Source organism: Suricata suricatta, chromosome 12 (assembly GCF_006229205.1).
Source record: "Suricata suricatta isolate VVHF042 chromosome 12, meerkat_22Aug2017_6uvM2_HiC, whole genome shotgun sequence".
In the NCBI taxonomy this organism is placed as follows: Eukaryota; Metazoa; Chordata; class Mammalia; order Carnivora; family Herpestidae; genus Suricata; species Suricata suricatta.
This window is the reverse complement of record NC_043711.1, coordinates 4233178-4249972: the sequence shown is the minus strand read 5'-3', so window position 1 is coordinate 4249972 and position 16795 is coordinate 4233178. Positions and strand designations below refer to the sequence as shown.

Sequence of the window (16795 nt, the reverse complement as noted above, 5' to 3'; positions counted from 1 at the left end):
TAAACCTATGGGCTGCTCAGCGGACAAACGATCCATGTGCAGGAAGAGATTAGTATGACTTTGTCCCTGCCCTCAGGGCTCAGCAGCTAGCCACCAGGTTCTAGAAGCTTCCAACGGCCTCCTGACTGTCCCTTGAACATCTAAAACTCCATTCCCCTCTGGCCATCGCCTCTCCCCAGAGTCTCATCCCTTCTGATCTCCACTCACGGTGGGAGGGAGGAGAGATCCACCCTCGACCACGTTCTCACACACCCTGGGGTCACTCACAACTTGCTCAAACTCCTCAGTCTGCTTCAGCTTCCGAGGGAAGCCGTCAGTGAGAGGTCCTGGCTCTCCTGGTGCCATAGCATGATGTCACTGATCAGGTCTGTGGTGATGCCCTGGGCAGGAAAGGGGCGGTGGGCTTGGTGCCCAGGGGCCCCCTCACCTAGGTGGCCACTTTGTCAAGTTTTCTCCTCCAGGCTAGACCTCGGGGAAATTTTCGAAGAGCACCTGCCTGGGCAATGCCTGGGGTTCTAAGTCTGCCCTGGGGCCCCGAGGCCACTCTCATGCACTGAGTCCGTCTACTGGGGCAGGTGGCTACCGTGTGCCAGGCTTGCAAGCTCTCATTCACTTATCACTACCTTCTCACAGGGAGATACGGGGATGACCTTCATGCTTCAGGCGAGGGAACGGGTACAGGAGGGGCCAGTGATATACATGCCCAAGGTCACAAAAGGAGTAAATACGAGCTAACTTTACTGTTTGTTAAATGCCAGGCACTCCGCCCAGCGTTTTACAGGAATGACGTCAGCCAACCGTCAGTACAGACTCCCAACTCGTCTCCCATTTTACAGGTGAGGGCACAGAGGCTCAGTGCAGCAAAGCATGGCCAGGCCGGGAGCCAGAACCTTCTGGGCATATCTACTTCCACAGGGTTTCCAGGGAAGCTCACCCCGAGGTGCCCCTTCTTCCCTCTGCCCCTGTGCCTGTGAGCTCTCACCGTGAGCACCAGGGGCCCCTGCAGCATGATGTCCTGGATCTTCTGGCCCCACTGGGTACTGCCTTGGGCCTCTTACTGCAGCACCTGGCCCAGTCCAACATGGCAGAAGCCGTATTTGGTCGCCATGTTCTTGCACTGTGCCCCTTTGCCGCGATCTGGGCCACCCAACATAAAGATGATCAGAGCAGACTTGAGGATGTGTGGTGGGGGTTAGGGAAGAGGTGGAGAGAGGGTTTGGTGTGTGCGGGGACACCGATGTGACTGCATCCGCAGCTTAGGGTGTGTTCTTGGGTGAGTGACACTGCACACAGGTCTCCTGGCATGCCCACTTTGCTGTGCCCCAGGGTGGCATCTGGGGGTGCACATCCATGCCCAACGGTATATTCAGGCGTGGCATCATTAGTGCTGTTACGGGTAGCCGGGGAGATGTGAGCTAGAGCAGGCCAGGCCTTCGCACACAGCGTCTCCTTGAAGAATCTCAGTGACTCTACCATCCCGTTTTACAGTTGAGGAAACAGGCTCAGGGGGGACAGCGACTCCTCCCACACCACCCTCTTCCTTCACTCTGGTCCAGCCCCAGTGGCCTTTTCTGTCCCTTGAACTTGCCAAACTCCTCCTTCTCTTCCTGCCCCGCCCACCGTGGGTAAGTCCCTGCTCCACTACCTTCAGGTCACGGCCTACCCTTCAGACTCTAAGAGTTCCCACCCATCTTTCCATCTCAGAGCCCCATTTCTTCCGGAGCAACAGCCATGATTAGTAACGACTTTGCCTGTTTACTTGTTCTGGTCTCCCCAGCCAGACTCTACTCCATGAGGGCAAGGACTGTTTCTGTCTTGCTGGCCCCAATATTCCTAATAGTTGGCACCGTTCCTGACATATAGTAGTGGGCGATGAGTAAATTCACGTCCTCAGCTACCAGGCATGCCTATGGAATGAAGCCGTTTATAGCACAATTTTGGTGTCTTGCTTCCTTCCGCCTTTGCTTAGTGAATTCCTAGGCATCCCACGGGGCGGGGCATAATCTTCCCCACTTCCCTGAGCCCTCAGAGCCTGCACCTCTTTCCCGGTGGCAGCCCTGTTCCCTCCTGCTTGTAGGTCCCATTTTCTGAGACTGCCTCCTTCAGGACACTCTCATCTCCGGGAGGCCAGGGAGCTAGTTTGACACATTCACCGTGGAGTGCCCAGAACCTGGCACACAGCCGGTGCTCGTGGATCAAAGAATGGCTGCTGATCCTTGAGCATGTGCAGTTGTGTTACTACCACGGGTGGTGGTGGGGGGTGCGTACACATGGGACTTGGGGTGTGGGGCACCTGTACCTCCCTCATGCCCTTCACAACCTCCATACTTCCCCCTCAGTGAGCCAGCCGCCCCCGCCATGTTACCCTTCTCCCGGGGCCTTGTGGGCCAGCTTGGACTTGAACAGACCCATCCCGCCAACGGCCCGCGGAGTGGTCGCGCCCCATCCCCACCCACGCCCGGACTCCTCCCCGCTCGGCTCAACGACACAAGGGCCCGATCATTCGGCGGGATGGTGAGGTCTCCCAGGGGCAGAAGGAGGAAATGAACCCAAAGAGGCTCAGGTGGAGCAGCCAACGAGACCTCGGTCGCTATGGTGACGCGGCCTCCTCGGACTCGCTTCCGGAGCGAGTGGCGCATGCGCGAGGTGCCCGAATGCTCGCGAGGAAGGCCAGGTTCTCCCTCCCCTCCCAGGATGCCCCGCGGAGTGTGTCGTCACGGGAGGCGTGGCCACGGGGCTATATAATGCCGCGAGGGCGGGCGCAAACGTCAGACGGCGCTTGTTCCAGCTGCAAGTAGGTTGCAGGTTTTCTCTCTGGAAAGAGACGAGGGGGATTCCGTGACGCCGAGTAGGTTGCCATCGCAACGCACCCAGAGTTTATCTTCCAGGTTAGGCGCAGGCACAGACGTGACCGGAGTGGTCGCTGAGCCGGCCTTGCGAGCCCAGCTTCCCGAGAGTTGCTCCCAGGCTCGGTAGCACGTCGGCCTGGGGGTTCCTTGATCGGGGCCAGAGACCCGGAACCGCGAGAGCTGCTTCCCCGCGACTGAGGGACGAGGACCGAACGGGACCGGACCCGAGCCACCGAACGTCGTCCACCATGGCGGCCCTTGTGAGTATGCGGCGGAGTTGGGGGTGGGGGGTCCCGGTGGCGGCCTCCGCAGCCCCGCACTCACCGTCCTGCCTTCTCTGCCCGCAGGGCCCCGGCAGCCAGAACGTCACCGAGTACGTCGTTCGCGTTCCCAAGTAAGTCTCTGATCCCTCTTCCCACACCCTCCGGAAGGGGCTCAAAACCTTGAGCGTGTGGACCTGGCCTGCACCGCCTGTGCTTCTCCCTCCTAACGAGCAGGGACGCGAGGACGGGGCTGGGGTTCATCAGCCGAGGCCTCTCCGGGGGCATCGCTGTGTTTTGAGCAGAGTCAACGAATGAGTGCATTAATAGGCAGCAGGATGCAGCCTTCTGGCCTAGCAGCCCCTCTGGCTGGAATGCCTTTTCCCCACTTGTGACTGTGGGGTGATACTTGTTGGTTCTGTAAAACCCAGTTCCAGTATCTTCCTCCCTCCAACCCCCCAAGCATTCTCTGCGGCCCCCCATCCCCAGGGCTGAGTTCCTCATTATTTCCGCATCTTTGGTTCCCCCACATCTTTGTGCCCTCTTCTCTTCTGCACGGGGTTGGGAGAGCATGGACCCGTTCCCTGGCAGACTGGGAGTCCCTGGGGTCTTTGGTGGGTCCCCAGCGCTGCAGAGCTGGGGAGGGTTTGCTAAATGAATGCTGACTGAGCACTGCCGCCTCTTGCCTGTTCCAGAAACACAACTAAGAAATACAACATCATGGCCTTCAATGCCGCGGACAAAGTCAACTTCGCGACCTGGAATCAGGTAAGTCCCTGTGGGAGTGTGAGAACCGGATCCTGCACTTGGTGGTTGTAGCAGTTCACTTTGGTAGTGGTAACTAAGGCTTGCTTTCCTCGGTCCTCCTGGAGTGGAGGTCCAGTGATGTCCTCAGGGCCAGGCTGAGCTGCTGCGTGTATCCTGATGAGGAAGGTTTGCTGCTGCCCCGCCTTGGGCAAGGAGAACGTTTAGAAGTTGTGTCCGCTAACAGGTGGTTTTGGTCTCCAGTTATCCGGGCAAGGGAAGGGGCTGCATCCTACACATGGCGTTTGGAAGCCGGCTCTGTCCGTTGGTGCTGCCTTCACAGAACACTGTAGCCTGGGCAGCATATAAACAACAGGTTTATTTCTCACAGTTGCGAAGGCTGGGGAGCCCCAAGGTCAAGGTGCCAGCAGATTTTCGGTCTGGAGAGGTCCTGCTTCCTGGTTCATAGATGGCTGTCTTCACTGTGTCCTCACCTGGCGGAAGGGGTGAGGGAGCTCTCTGGGGCCTCTCTTGTAAGGGCACTGATCTCATTCGTGAGGGTGGACCTAACCCCCTCCCCGAGGCCCCACCTCCCCCTACCATCCCACTGGGGGTGGGTTTCAATGTGTTCATTTTGGGGTGGAACACAAACATCCAGCAGAAGCTGTCAAACAAGTGGGGTGGGGGGAAGGGGAGGGAGATGCCCAGGGGGCTCAGGCAGTCAGGCTTCTGACTTCAGCTCAGGTCATGATCTCACCTTTCATGGGTTCGAGCCCCTCACTACGCTGACAGCTCAGAGCCTGGAGCCTATTTTGGATTTTGTGTCCCTCCCTTCCTCCCTCCCTCTCTGTCTTTCTCTCTCTCTCTGTCCCTTCCCCGCTTAGTCTCTATCTCAGAAACAAACATCAAAAAAAAGTTTTGAACGGGAATTATAAAGCGATCTGGGCGCCGTCAGGAGACAGAGTGTGGGGGGGTCAAGGGCAGACGAATGTGCAGGTGGAGGCGGCAGCTGTGTTCCAGGTGAATGATGGGTGCGTGGAGCAGACCGCAGTGATGAGAAGTGGGTGGATTCTGGTGTGTTTGGAAGTGGAGCCAATAGAATTTGAGGGGTGCCAGGGCCAGGTGGATGGAGCGTTTGAGAGTTCAGTTCTCATCTTAGGTTAGACGTCCCGGAGGAGACGGTAGGTAAGCAATTGGACACTTGAGCTGGGAGACCGGGAGGGCGCACCTGGGCATTGGGAGCCACACGGACTGGAGCAGCCCCGGCAATGGACTTGGCCCTGAGTCTGATGTTGAGTCTGATGTCGGCAGGTCAGGCCCTCCTGCGCTTGGGCGGCTCCCACCATTCATCTGGTTATTGAGCACAGTTCTGTCTTTGGAGTTTTGAAATTAATTTTTAAAATTTTTTAAATCTATTTTACAGAGGGAGAGAAAGATGCCAGCCAAGGAGAGGGGCAGAGAAAGAAAGAATCTTTTTAAGTGTTTGTCTGTTATTATTACTTTTTTAGCATTTATTTATTGCTGAGAGACAGAGAAACAGCACGAGCAGGGGAGGGGCACAGAGAGAGGGAGACACAGAATCTGAAGCAGCTCTAGTCTCTGAGCTGTCAGCACAGAGCCTGACAGGGGTCTTGAACCCACAAAGTGCAAGATCATGACCTGAGCTTAAGTCGGATGCTTAACTGACTGAGCCCCTCTCCGCCCCCCTCCACCACGCCCCTGATGTATGTTTATGTTGAGAGAGAACACAAGCAGAGAGGGGCAGGGAGACAGAGGATCCGAAGCAGGCTTTGCACTGACAGCAGCCAGCCTGATGCAGGCCTCAAGTGCACGAACTGTGAGATCACGACCTGAGCTGAAAATTGAGATTTAGATGCTTAACTGACTGAGCCACCCAGGTGCCCCTCTTTTGACTGATTTTATTTTATTTTATTTATTTATTTATTTTTGATTGATTTTAAATATCACCTAGTTGAGCATATGAGACAGAGACACGCTAGCAACCTGCCCCTCTGGACCTTGGGCGGGTGGACGCCTGCTCAGGGCGCCCTCTTCCCTCGTAGGATGCCTGCCTCCCAGCATGCCCAGGTGCATACGTGTTTGCATACAGACTAACATGCTCCCCCACCACTGGCCTCAGTGTATTCCTTGAATGATACATCATTATCACCTATTGGATTCAACATGTCAAGAGCAGATATAAACTCCCTAGGTTTAAGAATAGGATATTATAATGACTTAGATTATATTCATTAGATTTATAAAAATGCTATGAACTTTTCAAAACTGATTTGGTAGGGGTGCCTGGGTGGCTCAGTCGGTTGGGCGTCCACCTTCAGCTCAGGTCATGATCTCACGGTTCTTGGGTTCAAGCCCCACGTCAGGCTCTGTGCTGCTAGCTCAGAGCCTGGTGCCTGTCTTCGGATCCCGTGACTCCTCTCTCTCTGACCATCCCCTGCTCACGCTGTCTCTCTCTCTCTCTCTCTCTCTCAAAAATAAATAAAAACATTAAAAAAAACTGATTTGGGAGATCATCTGTTGGCAACATTTATATAAAAACAGTGTATTTGGGAAGGTGTATTTGGCTTTATCATGAGAGAAGTCACTATCTTGGAAATATATACATTTTCACACATGTGGTGCTCTTCACCATATCCCTGGACACTCATGCAGAATGAGATTAGGCATATGTGTGGTCGACATATTCTAGATAGCCTTTCCAGATAAGTTTTGTTAAAAGCGATCTTGGAAAGGAATCCATTAACTAAGTGGGCCAAAGGGTTCTTTTCCTTGGATGAGACCTAGGACCTTCCTCAAAGTTCCTTATGCTTTATTAAATTAAGTGTAGAATATTCTCATTACTCTTGCTGCGAAGCAAGACATTAGCCATATGATGCAGAGTTATGCAGTGCCTTCATAGCTAAAACTTTTATACTGCACTTTTTAAAGCTTTCGTTTTGAGGAAGGGAAAAGGGCACTTGTCTGAATATGGAGTCTAAGTTTGTATATGTTTCCTGTCATTCTATAAAAGTGAATTTGTGAAGCAAAATTTTGCTAAATGTTACATTTCGAAATTTAGTATACCAGATCATTAAAATACTGTTCACTAACTAGTTCACAGACTAGTGTTTCCAAATCCATGATCACTTGGGGAGGGGGAGGTGACATTTTTCATCACTTACCATCCAAGAGAGAAAGAACCCACCCTCGTGTACCCTGCCTCCTCACTAAGAGGAATAGCCTGGTAAATACCTTGGGAAGCCACCACTCTTCATCTGTCATTAATAGGAGAGACCCTCTCCCCACATCCATGAGAATCAAGAGGAGTCTGCCACCCCTCCCCTTGGAGGGTCCGTGCCCACCGCACTTGCGCAGTTAATCACCTCTTGAGACACGTGATTTCCCAGCCTCCCAGCCGCTATGAACTCGGGGTGGGGGGGGGGGTTACACAACGTCACTCATCACTCCTTTTACCATACAGAAGTCATACTCCCTAAAAACCTGGTCACAGGGAAATACAGCCCCCTGAATTCTCATTGCCTAAGCGGCACACTCCCTAAAAAACTAATGAGGGGGATTCCATTCCCTGGAAAACTAATCAGGGTTGACACCCCTCTGTCACTAATCACCCAAGGGAGGGGGCAGGTAGAGGCATCTATGCACGGGAAACCACAGGGGACACCCCCTCCGTTCCTCACCCAGGGGCAGCGTGTGGGCAGAAGCCCCCTCCAAGTGCAATCTTTCCGCAGCGATCCCCGGATACCCTCCCCTGGGCCAAAGGTGAACACGTCAGGCAGGGGCCCTGAACATTGGGGTGACCCACGTTCGGGGAAGCAGGCTGGTTTACTTTCCTTTTGGAATGAGGCGCACTGGGACTGGCCCCCTGGCAGGGTGTGGGGTACACACCGATTCCCTCGCACCCCTGGGAGTGTCCAGATCCCAGCCTCAGGCTGGGCAGCTCGACTGGGTATCAAAAGCTGGCCTGGTGATCATTTCCTCTCAAGTTTTGAGGGTTTTGTTCCGTTTTCTCTGGCTTCTGGTGTGGGCCGCGGAGAGCCTCTACCATTCTCCCTCTTTTTTTTTTTTTTAATATTTTATTTATTTTTGATACAGAGACAGACAGAGCATGAGAGGGGGAGGGGCAGAGAGAGAAGGAGACACAGAACAGGAAGCAGGCTCCAGGCTCTGAGCTAGCTGTCAGCACAGAGCCTGACGCGGGACTCGAACCCACAAACGTGAGATCTGACCTGAGCCGAAGTTGGAGGCTTAACCAACTGAGCCACCCAGGCGCCCCTCCCTCTTTTTCTTAAAGGACCAGCTAATTATGTTGGACTTAGTTGCTCGGTGTCTGTGCAGTGGCCCCTAACTCTGCGCGTGCGCGGTAAAGGCACACCGCTCCATCAAGTGGGCGTGGCCACAGCGCTGTAGGACTTGGTTTCTAAAAAGGTCGTGGGCCGGGACCTTTCCCCGCTCTTCCTGGGAGCTGGTCGGATCTTTCTGTTCCCAGCCTTCTGAAACCCCTTGTTAGTAGGAAGCAGTGTGGGTCATCTTGTCTTTCAGTCCCTGTGCCTGGAGGCTTGTTTCCTAGTCACCTCCTTTTTCTTTCCGCTGGGGCTGCCGCAGACCATGGTGTGCTAACCACCTCGTGTGTGTCCTTTCACCTCTGCTGTCTGGAGGAGGGACCTCTAGGGTGAGCAGCGCGTGCATTTCAGAGTTTCTCATCTGCTGCTCAAGTGGCTAGAGATCAAAATTTGGAAAAGAGCCTTTGACGGCCCCTGAATGCAGAGAGCCGGCCAGTTCCAATTCCAAGCAGGTGCAGTTTCCTTGTTTGTTGTTTTTGTCCTATCACCAGCCTGATCTCACTGTTTGCGTATTTAACCGTTGATTGAGAAGTCATTTCAAACTTTCCAAAGCTGCCAAGTAGACCTGATAGGAGGTTGGCCCACATCCCTTCGCCCCGATGCACCACTGAAGGCCAGCCTTCTACCCCTTTTTTGTTTTGCTGAGCAGGAGGTCGGCTTTGCCGGTCTGCAGCTCAGCCTGGGAGGAGGGGCGAAGAGGGTGATCCGGGTGTTCTTGCGGGGAGGGGGGCAGCGGGCACAGCTCGAGCGAAGGCGGGCAGCCTGATGAAAGGCTTGTTTCCCCAGGCCCGGCTGGAGCGTGACCTGAGCAACAAGAAGATTTACCAGGAGGAGGAGATGCCCGAGTCGGGTGCGGGCAGCGAGTTCAACCGCAAGCTTCGCGAGGAGGCGCGGAGGAAGAAGTACGGCATCGTCCTCAAGGAGTTCCGGCCCGAGGACCAGCCCTGGCTTCTTCGCGTCAACGGCAAGTCAGGCAGGAAGTAAGTGGTGGCCCCGATGCCCCCGCGGCCTAACCTGTCTGGGTGCCCTCCCCGGACCCCCGGGTCCTTGCGGGGTTTTCTTTCTGAGGATGAACCAGGCTGGTGCTGGTTCCGGGGCCCCAGGGGCCAGGACGCCCGAGAACCCGCCCTGATCACACGCCGCACAGGCGGCTGCCTGGAGAAGGGGGGTCTTGAGGGCTGGGAGGTCGGGTGGATGGAGGGCGCCCCAGGAAGAGCAGCAGGCACAGACGCAGGGCATGGCCCGCAGAGCCCTGGGGTGTGACAGTGCCAGAGGGCGGGTGCCTAGTGCAGGACAGTGGGTGCCAGGGTGCAGCTGGAGGAGGGGTGGGCCGGGGCCCAGGGGAGCCTCGAAGGTTGTGGGCAGGGGAAGGCACCACTGGGTAAGATTTCCCAAACCTTTAGCACAGAGAAGGGTGAGGGCAGAGAGGCCAGGAGGAGCAGCCTGGAGGCAAATCCAGGGCTGTGACTGCAGGGCTCCTGCTTCGCAGCTAATCTAACACGGTCCTTCCAGAAAGGACCATGACGCGTACAGCGAGGTGTACCAGGTGCCGACATTGAGGCTTGCCCGGATGCAGGGCCAGCCCCAGATCTCTCAGTGTTGGATGTTTCTCAGAGAACCCAGGCGGTTCTGGAGAGGAGGCAGGCCAGGGGCCTGGCCTCGAGGGGCAGGCTGTGACCTTGACTCCCTGCAGGTTCAAGGGCATCAAGAAGGGAGGTGTGACGGAGAACACGTCCTACTACATCTTTACCCAGTGCCCCGACGGGGCCTTTGAGGCCTTCCCTGTGCACAACTGGTACAACTTCACGCCGCTGGCCCGGCATCGCACGCTCACTGCCGAGGAGGCCGAGGAGGAGTGGGAAAGGTGAGTGAGGCGGAGGGAGGGAGGGGGGCAGGTGCAGGCATTGCCCTGTCCCCGGCTTCCCCAGGAGGGGGTTGAAGCAGTTGGAAGTGGAGTGTGTCACCGTAACTTTTTCCGCCTGGCGGGGGGCTGGCTACTCGGTGGTAACCGGGTCAGACGCCACCAAGCCCTTGGGGAGCCCCCAGTTCAGTGGGGGAGACGGACCTGAAAGCGTCAGGGACGCACAGGGCCCGGGACGGCTAGGGAGGTACTAGCTTGCAGAGCTGAGCCCTGGAGCAGGACTGGGGAGTGCAGTGGGGGGCCCCCAGGGCCCACTTGGCCTCCCCCAGACAGGAGGGCTGTGGCTGGATCGACTGCAGGCGAATCCACATAATGTGAAGTTTATCATTAACCGGTTCCACGTATCCAGTCCCGTGGCAGTCAGCACATTCACGTTGTTGTCCGACCATCACCGCCATCCGTCTCCAGAACTTTCTCGTCTTCCCTTCCTGAAACTCTGTCCCCGTTAGACAGTAACGCTGCCTCTCCCCCAGCCCCCGGCTCCCACCATTCCACTGCCCGTCTCTGAGTTCGACCCCTCCAGGAACCTCCGAGGAGCGGGGGTAACGCAGTGTTTGTCCTTTGAGTCAGGCTTATTTCAGGCAGCACAACGTTCTTCAGGTGCATCCGTGTTGGAGCACACATCAGCGCTTCGGTCCTTTTTTAATTTTTTAAATTTTTATTTATTAATGTTTATATTTTTGAGAGACAGGGCGCGCACGCACAAACCAGGGAGGGGCAGAGGCTCTGAAGCAGGTTCTGTGCTGACATCAGGACGGAGCCCAATGTAGGGCTTGAACTCGGAAATGGCGAGATCATGACCTGAGCCGAAGTTAGACACTTAACCGACTGAGCCACCCAGGCGCCCCTGTCATTCTTTTCAATTAAAAATGCTTTAAAAGATAAATAAATAAATAAAATGCTTTTCATTGTAAAAAGCTTAAAATTTACCGTCTTAACCATTTTTAAGTGTACCGCTCAGTAGTGTCAGGCGTACTCACGGTCTTGTGCAAGAGCTGCGCTCCTTTCCAGAGCACTGATGAACGCTGTGCTGTTAGATGTAACCCCAAGGGCTCTCCTCAGTCGTCGTCGTTTTTAAAAACTTATCACCAAAGTAAATGAAAACAACAGCATTGCTTCTCATAAACACAAAGGCCCCCATAAACTGCCATAAAAACAAATGGACATGAATACGTTATGTCCAGATTCTGTTGCCTGAGAAAGGCCCTGAGCTGGAGACGGATGCTGGGATGCCCGCCCCACGCTGAAGTCTCCCCCTCGAGGGACGTGCAGCCGACAAGGGGTCAGAGCAGGGCCCGCTGTCCCCATGAGCTTTCAGGGTGTTCCGTACCACGGGGTGGGTCCCCTCATGTCACCGAAGTCATGTCTGTCCCCCTTTGGGGAGTGCCTGGTAGAGACGCAGGGAGAAGGCCCCGTTTCTGGAGCTGAGCCCCTCGTCAGCGCCCCCCGCACCCTCCCTCTGCCCGCAGGAGAAACAAAGTCCTGAACCACTTCAGCATCATGCAGCAGCGGCGCCTCAAGGATCAGGACCAGGATGAGGAGGACGAGGAGAAGGAGAAACGCAGCCGCAAGAAGGCCAGCGAGCTGCGCATCCATGACCTGGAGGATGACCTGGAGATGTCGTCTGACGACAGCGAGGCCAGCGGCGAGGAGGGTGAGGCTGGTGGAGCCCCGGGTGCTGTGTGGACCCGCCTGGGCCGTGCTCTGTCGAGGTGTCTGAGTGAGGACTCAGGAAGGTAGATGTCACTGAGGGAAAGCTGAGTCACTCACAGCCCCCTGGGAATGACAGGGCATGGCGGGCTGCACGGGATTGGTGGGAGGCAGAGAGGAGTGACGGGAAGGTCCCAGCCGCAGCCTTACCAGGGGTGTCCGTGGGATGGGCAGCGCGGGGCAGGGTGAACGGCTTTGCACCGGCCAGTTTGAATGGTGCTGGCGGGCCCTGGGCTACAAGGGGTGGTTCTAGTCGTCTGATGTGCAGTCCGGGGGGGATGCAGGGGTGGAGACGCTGGCCCTGAGTGTGAGTCAGGGAAAGGGAGGTGGGGTGTAGACTTGGACGGGTCAGCGTGCGCGTGAGAGGCGAGGCCTGGGCGTCTCTCCCTGGTCGGTGAGGCCCCCCTGAGATGTCCAGACGTCCTCAGGTTTCCCAAACAGGATGAGTGCCCGGCCTGAGTCCTGCTCTGCTTCCCCAGGTGGCAGAGCCCCCAAGGCCAAGAAGAAGGCACCGCCCGCCAAGGGAGGCAGGAAGAAGAAGAAGAAGAAGGGGTCCGACGATGAGGCCTTTGAGGACAGCGACGACGGGGACTTCGAGGGCCAGGAGGTGGACTACATGTCCGACGGCTCGAGGTGAGGTGGGCGGGTGTGCGGCGGGCGCTAGGCCGGCGCCAGCCTGGCCCACACGCTCCCTCACCGCGGCTGGTTCTCGTCTTCCAGCAGCTCCCAGGATGAGCTGGAGGGCAAGCCCAAGGTCACCCAGCAGGAGGAGGGCCCCAAAGGTGTAGATGAGCAGAGTGAGAGCAGCGAGGAGAGTGAGGAGGAGAAGCCGCCAGAGGAGGAGAAGGAGGAGGAGGAAGAGAAGAAGGCGCCCACGCCTCAGGAGAAGAAGCGCAGGAAAGGTGGGTCCCCGTCCCGCGGCCCGGGTGCCGCCCCCCCTCCCCCAGAGCCCCTCGTCCGCGGTGGAGCCGGGGTGGGCGCCCTGGCGCTGACGCCCACACCCCTGGCCCCACGCAGACAGTAGCGACGAGTCGGACAGCTCAGAGGAGAGTGACATCGACAGCGAGGCGTCCTCGGCCCTCTTCATGGCGGTGAGGCCCGGCCCCGGGGCGGCGGCTGGCAGGCGGGCGGGCGGGCAGGTGTCTGTCTCCAGACTCACGTCCCAACCCGATCTCCGCAGAAGAAGAAGACGCCTCCCAAGAGGGAGCGGAGGCCATCAGGAGGCAGCTCTCGGGGCAACAGCCGGCCGGGCACGCCCAGCACGGAGAGCGGCAGCACCTCCTCGACCCTGCGGGCCGCCGCCAGCAAGCTGGAGCAGGGTGAGCAGGACCCGGCCCCTCGCCGCGGGTCTCTGCCCTTGGTCTCCCCTTCTGCCTCAGGATCAAAGGCCAGAGGTGGGGCAGAGGCCTGCCTACCCCGGGGGCCCCCTGGACACGGGAGCCTGGCACCGCCCCACCTGTGCCCCTGGGGGTCCAGCCCCCAGGCCCGGACTTAACCCCTCCCCTGCTCCCCCAGGCAAGCGGACGAATGACACGCCGGTGGCCAAGAGGCTGCGGCTGGAGGCCGGGCCGCAGCCCCAGTCCGGGAAGTCGACCCCCAGCAGCGGGTAAGTTGGCGAGGATGGTGGGGGGCAGGGCAGGGGGCAAGGGGAGGCCCCCTGCTGACGCCCACCCGCCCTGCCCTCTGCTCAGTGACGTGCAGGTGACGGAGGACGCCGTGCGCCGCTATCTGACCCGGAAGCCCATGACCACCAAGGACCTGCTGAAGAAGTTCCAGACCAAGAAGACGGGGCTGAGCAGCGAGCAGACGGTGAACGTGCTCGCCCAGATCCTCAAGCGGCTCAACCCGGAGCGCAAGATGATCAGCGACAAGATGCACTTCTCCCTCAAGGAGTGACAGCCGGCGCCCGCCCGCCCGCCCAATAAACGTGCTGTCCCAGAACTCTTGTGTTTGCGTCGTCTGCTGCCTGCTCGCTGAACCCTGGGGCCCCACGTTGCCAATTCCAGAGCAGCCCTGGCCATTTTCTTAGCTCATGTTTCTCCTTCTCTCTGTCCCTCGGGCCCCTCCTTCTAGAACATTCCACACCCCTTAGAGCTTGCTCCTCTTCACCCTCGGCTTGTTGTGCTCACTGAGCATCTGCTGCCAGGCTGGCCATCCCTGGCTCTGGCTCATGGTTCTGTCTTCTGTGACGGTTCATCCCCCGTTAACCCAGAAAGTGCTTGGCTCCGTGACTCACTTTTCCAATTCTCGAATTATCTTTGCTTCATTTTCAGATCAACTGGTGTGTTTTGCCCCCAGTGGCTTTGATCCCTTCTTCCCACGTTTGTGCTCTAAGCGTCCGGTCTCACCGTGGTCTCTGCCAGATAGCGGGCGCCTGGAGCCAACGGCCGTCCTGTTACCTCTTGGCTCCTCTCCACATGGATTCTGTGTCTTCTAACTTTGGGTGGGACTCTCGGCGGTGCAGGGGGTCTGCCTGGGCCTCCTGAGCCGCCGGCTTCACAGGCAAATCCTGCAGGTGCTTTTAGCCTTTGCTCCCCACGAGGTGTCCCCGGAGCCCTGGGCTGAGCCCGTGTTACGTGGCTCTCAGCGGGCCGCCTCTGTCCCAACATGGCCACAAAACCCCAAACTCTTCTGTTGCTGGTGTTGGCACCTGGGCCCGATTTTCCAGCTTCCCAGCAATGTGTCTAGGGCTTCCCTTATTTTCTAACGAGTTAGCTCTGCATTTTATCTGACGTCGCTAATGCTGGGCCATGGGAGGGCTTTTTGACTTTGTGGACAGTTTCATTGCTGGAAATGGAATTTGGCAGCTGGCACTCCCTTAGCACCCCTGTCCCGAGTCCTGCTAGGGGCAGGATGTGGGCCTTCTGTCTTGTCTGAGCTGGATGCTAGGTGGAACACTTCCCCGCCCAGTTCCACAGGCCCTTGGCCGCCAAGCAGGGATGCCGGAGATGTCAGGCTAATTCCTAGGAATGTCCCAGGTCTGTCCGATGCCCCTCCCCATTTTTCTGCCAGGCCTCTTGGGGCAGCAGGAAAGCAGCGTTGACCCCGGCACTCCTACCCCTGCCCTCCCTGCCCCAGGACTGAGGCCAAGGCCTCTCCCCACCAAGCCAGCCCATGTGCCCTAGTGGATAGGAGCAAAGACCTGGTGTTCAGCAGGGTCTGGCTTCAGGTCCTGGCTGTGTTGAATTCTGGGTGATTCTGGAGCAGTGGCCCTTCTTGTCCGAAGGTGGTCTCAGCAAGTACTGCCGCAGAGCGAGGCAAGGAGTGCAAAGCGGGTGGGAGTTTGGGTCGGTCCAGCGCTCGCAAATGCGAAAAACCAGTGGCCACTCCTGAGCCTGTGTCTGTGCCCAACGCAGGCTTCCTGGGGCTCGGGGACGTGGCTTGCAGTTTCAGGAGCAAATGTTCAACAGTCCCAGTTTACGCCCCTCCCCACAGCCCGGGCACCCCTGCGTCGCACAACCCCCTCCCACAGCTGTGTGTGCGCACGCTTCCTGGGTTTTGCCCACCTGGGCTGCAGGGTCTCATCCGAGTTTTTACCTGGTCTTACCTGTGTGTACCCAGAGCCTCTTTAAACCCCCCTAAGCTACTTGTGTTTCTTCACCTCAAAAGCTCTTGCGAGCTCCTGTCAGGCGCGTATTACCTATGACAGGCGCCATCTCTGTCCTCAGAACCTCATGTGGGGAAGACTGATTAGCCCCCTCTCAAAGGTAAGGGATGGCCTCATTTCCTGGATGTTATAAGGGACAGGCATGGAAGTCCCTGGAAGCCCCTGCTGGGCCTCAGACCCAGCAGGCTAAACCTCCCCTCCTGCCCTGATGCCAGGTCCCGGGGGCCTCAGGTTGGCCTCTGGAGACAGGAGTCCCTGCGGGGTGATCTCCTGACCCCTGTGTCCCCGTTCTTGGCCGTCCCCCGGCCTCTCCCTTTCCTGTTTTGACGCTGGCCCAGCCAGGCCCGGAGACAAGAGCATGATGTCTTAATCCTCCAGGTGGCAGCCATGATGGATTCCCCATGGGCTTGGCCACCGGCTGACCCGCTCTTCCTGCACACCTATCTGCCCCACCCCGTGCAAGACATGGGGACTCCTGAGCCCTGGCACCCTGCCTGAGCGCAGAGGGGCTACCCTGGTCAGCCCACAATGCCCCCCAACTCTTTCCAGAAAGCAGGTGGGGTGGGGGACCCAGCTGACTGCCCTGGGCTCCGCTCTGGCTGCCACAACAGTCGTAAATCAGGGGCGGAGGGGGCGTCCTGACCGGGTCTGCGGAATGTCTGGATGGGGCGGGGAGGGGGTGAGTGCTTAACTCTTAGAAGCGCAGGCTGTGGGGCGGCAGGACCTGCGTGCCTGGCCCCGAGGATGCGGGAGAGCAGCTGGTACAGGGCACAGGGGCTTCCTGTTGCTACCGTGGCGGCAGCGAAGAGGTTATTTCCCTAGCCCAGCCGGGGGGATAAATTGAGGGTGTGAGGCGTCCCCACTCTCAGGATCTGCCCGTCACAATGGCCCCAGGAAGAGTCCTGCTCTGCTCTCTGCTGCTCCTGTCACTGCAGCTGGGCCTTAGCGGGGACCCTGGTGCTTGGGGGGCTCCGGTGGTGGAGGAAGAGCCACGAGGGACCCTGAGGCCACAGCTAGGTAAGGACCCCCGAGACCCGGCATGACTCCCCAACTCCTTCCTGCTCCTGCCCCGCTCGCTGTCAGCTCCCCCTGTGCCCCGCAGGTGCCCGCCTGCGCCGAGCCCTGGCTGCCCCATGCCAGCTATGGAGCCTGCCCCTACCTGTGGCCGAGCTGGGGCTGGGCTACGCCTCCGAGGAGACGGTCATCTTCCGCTACTGCGCGGGCAGCTGTCCCCGCGGCGCCCGCACCCAGCACGGCCTGACGCTGGCCCGGCTGCGGGGCCAGGGCAGAGCCCACGGCGGGCCCTGCTGCCGGCCCACCCGCTACGCCGACGTGGCCTTCCT

At 58.0% G+C, this 16795-nt stretch overlaps 2 protein-coding genes across 3 annotated transcripts in view; both read left to right on the top strand.

The window, feature by feature from the left end:
• The first annotated feature begins 2759 nt into the window (after positions 1–2759).
• GTF2F1 (general transcription factor IIF subunit 1) lies at positions 2760–13786 on the top strand. Of its 2 annotated transcripts, none has more exons than XM_029918223.1 (12): positions 2760–3109; positions 3197–3243; positions 3805–3877; positions 9001–9194; positions 9908–10078; positions 11605–11789; positions 12325–12478; positions 12569–12747; positions 12863–12936; positions 13026–13164; positions 13361–13451; positions 13537–13786. In XM_029918223.1, the coding sequence occupies exons 1-12, from the start codon at positions 3098–3100 to the stop codon at positions 13739–13741; spliced, it is 1524 nt and encodes a 507-aa protein (XP_029774083.1). In that variant the 5' UTR covers positions 2760–3097; the 3' UTR covers positions 13742–13786. The 2 variants fall into 2 exon arrangements, with proteins under 2 accessions (XP_029774083.1, XP_029774082.1); XM_029918222.1 differs by having other exon boundaries at positions 2761–3109; positions 12566–12747.
• Positions 13787–16181: 2395 nt separating this feature from the next.
• The window catches only part of PSPN (persephin), a 797-nt gene continuing 183 nt past the window's right edge, over positions 16182–16795 (top strand). The window contains exons 1-2 of the mRNA XM_029916471.1: positions 16182–16469; positions 16555–16784. Of these exons, the coding sequence (XP_029772331.1) occupies positions 16337–16469; positions 16555–16784 (363 nt within the window). The 5' untranslated portion in view covers positions 16182–16336. The remainder of the gene's footprint in view (positions 16470–16554; positions 16785–16795) is intronic.

Bases quoted from the DNA above. Each gene is read 5' to 3' on its own strand.
- GTF2F1 (XM_029918222.1), top strand. The intron at 12,937-13,025 runs GTGAGGCCCGGC...CGATCTCCGCAG, and splicing joins CCTCGGCCCTCTTCATGGCG to AAGAAGAAGACGCCTCCCAA. The intron at 13,452-13,536 runs GTAAGTTGGCGA...CCCTCTGCTCAG, and splicing joins AAGTCGACCCCCAGCAGCGG to TGACGTGCAGGTGACGGAGG.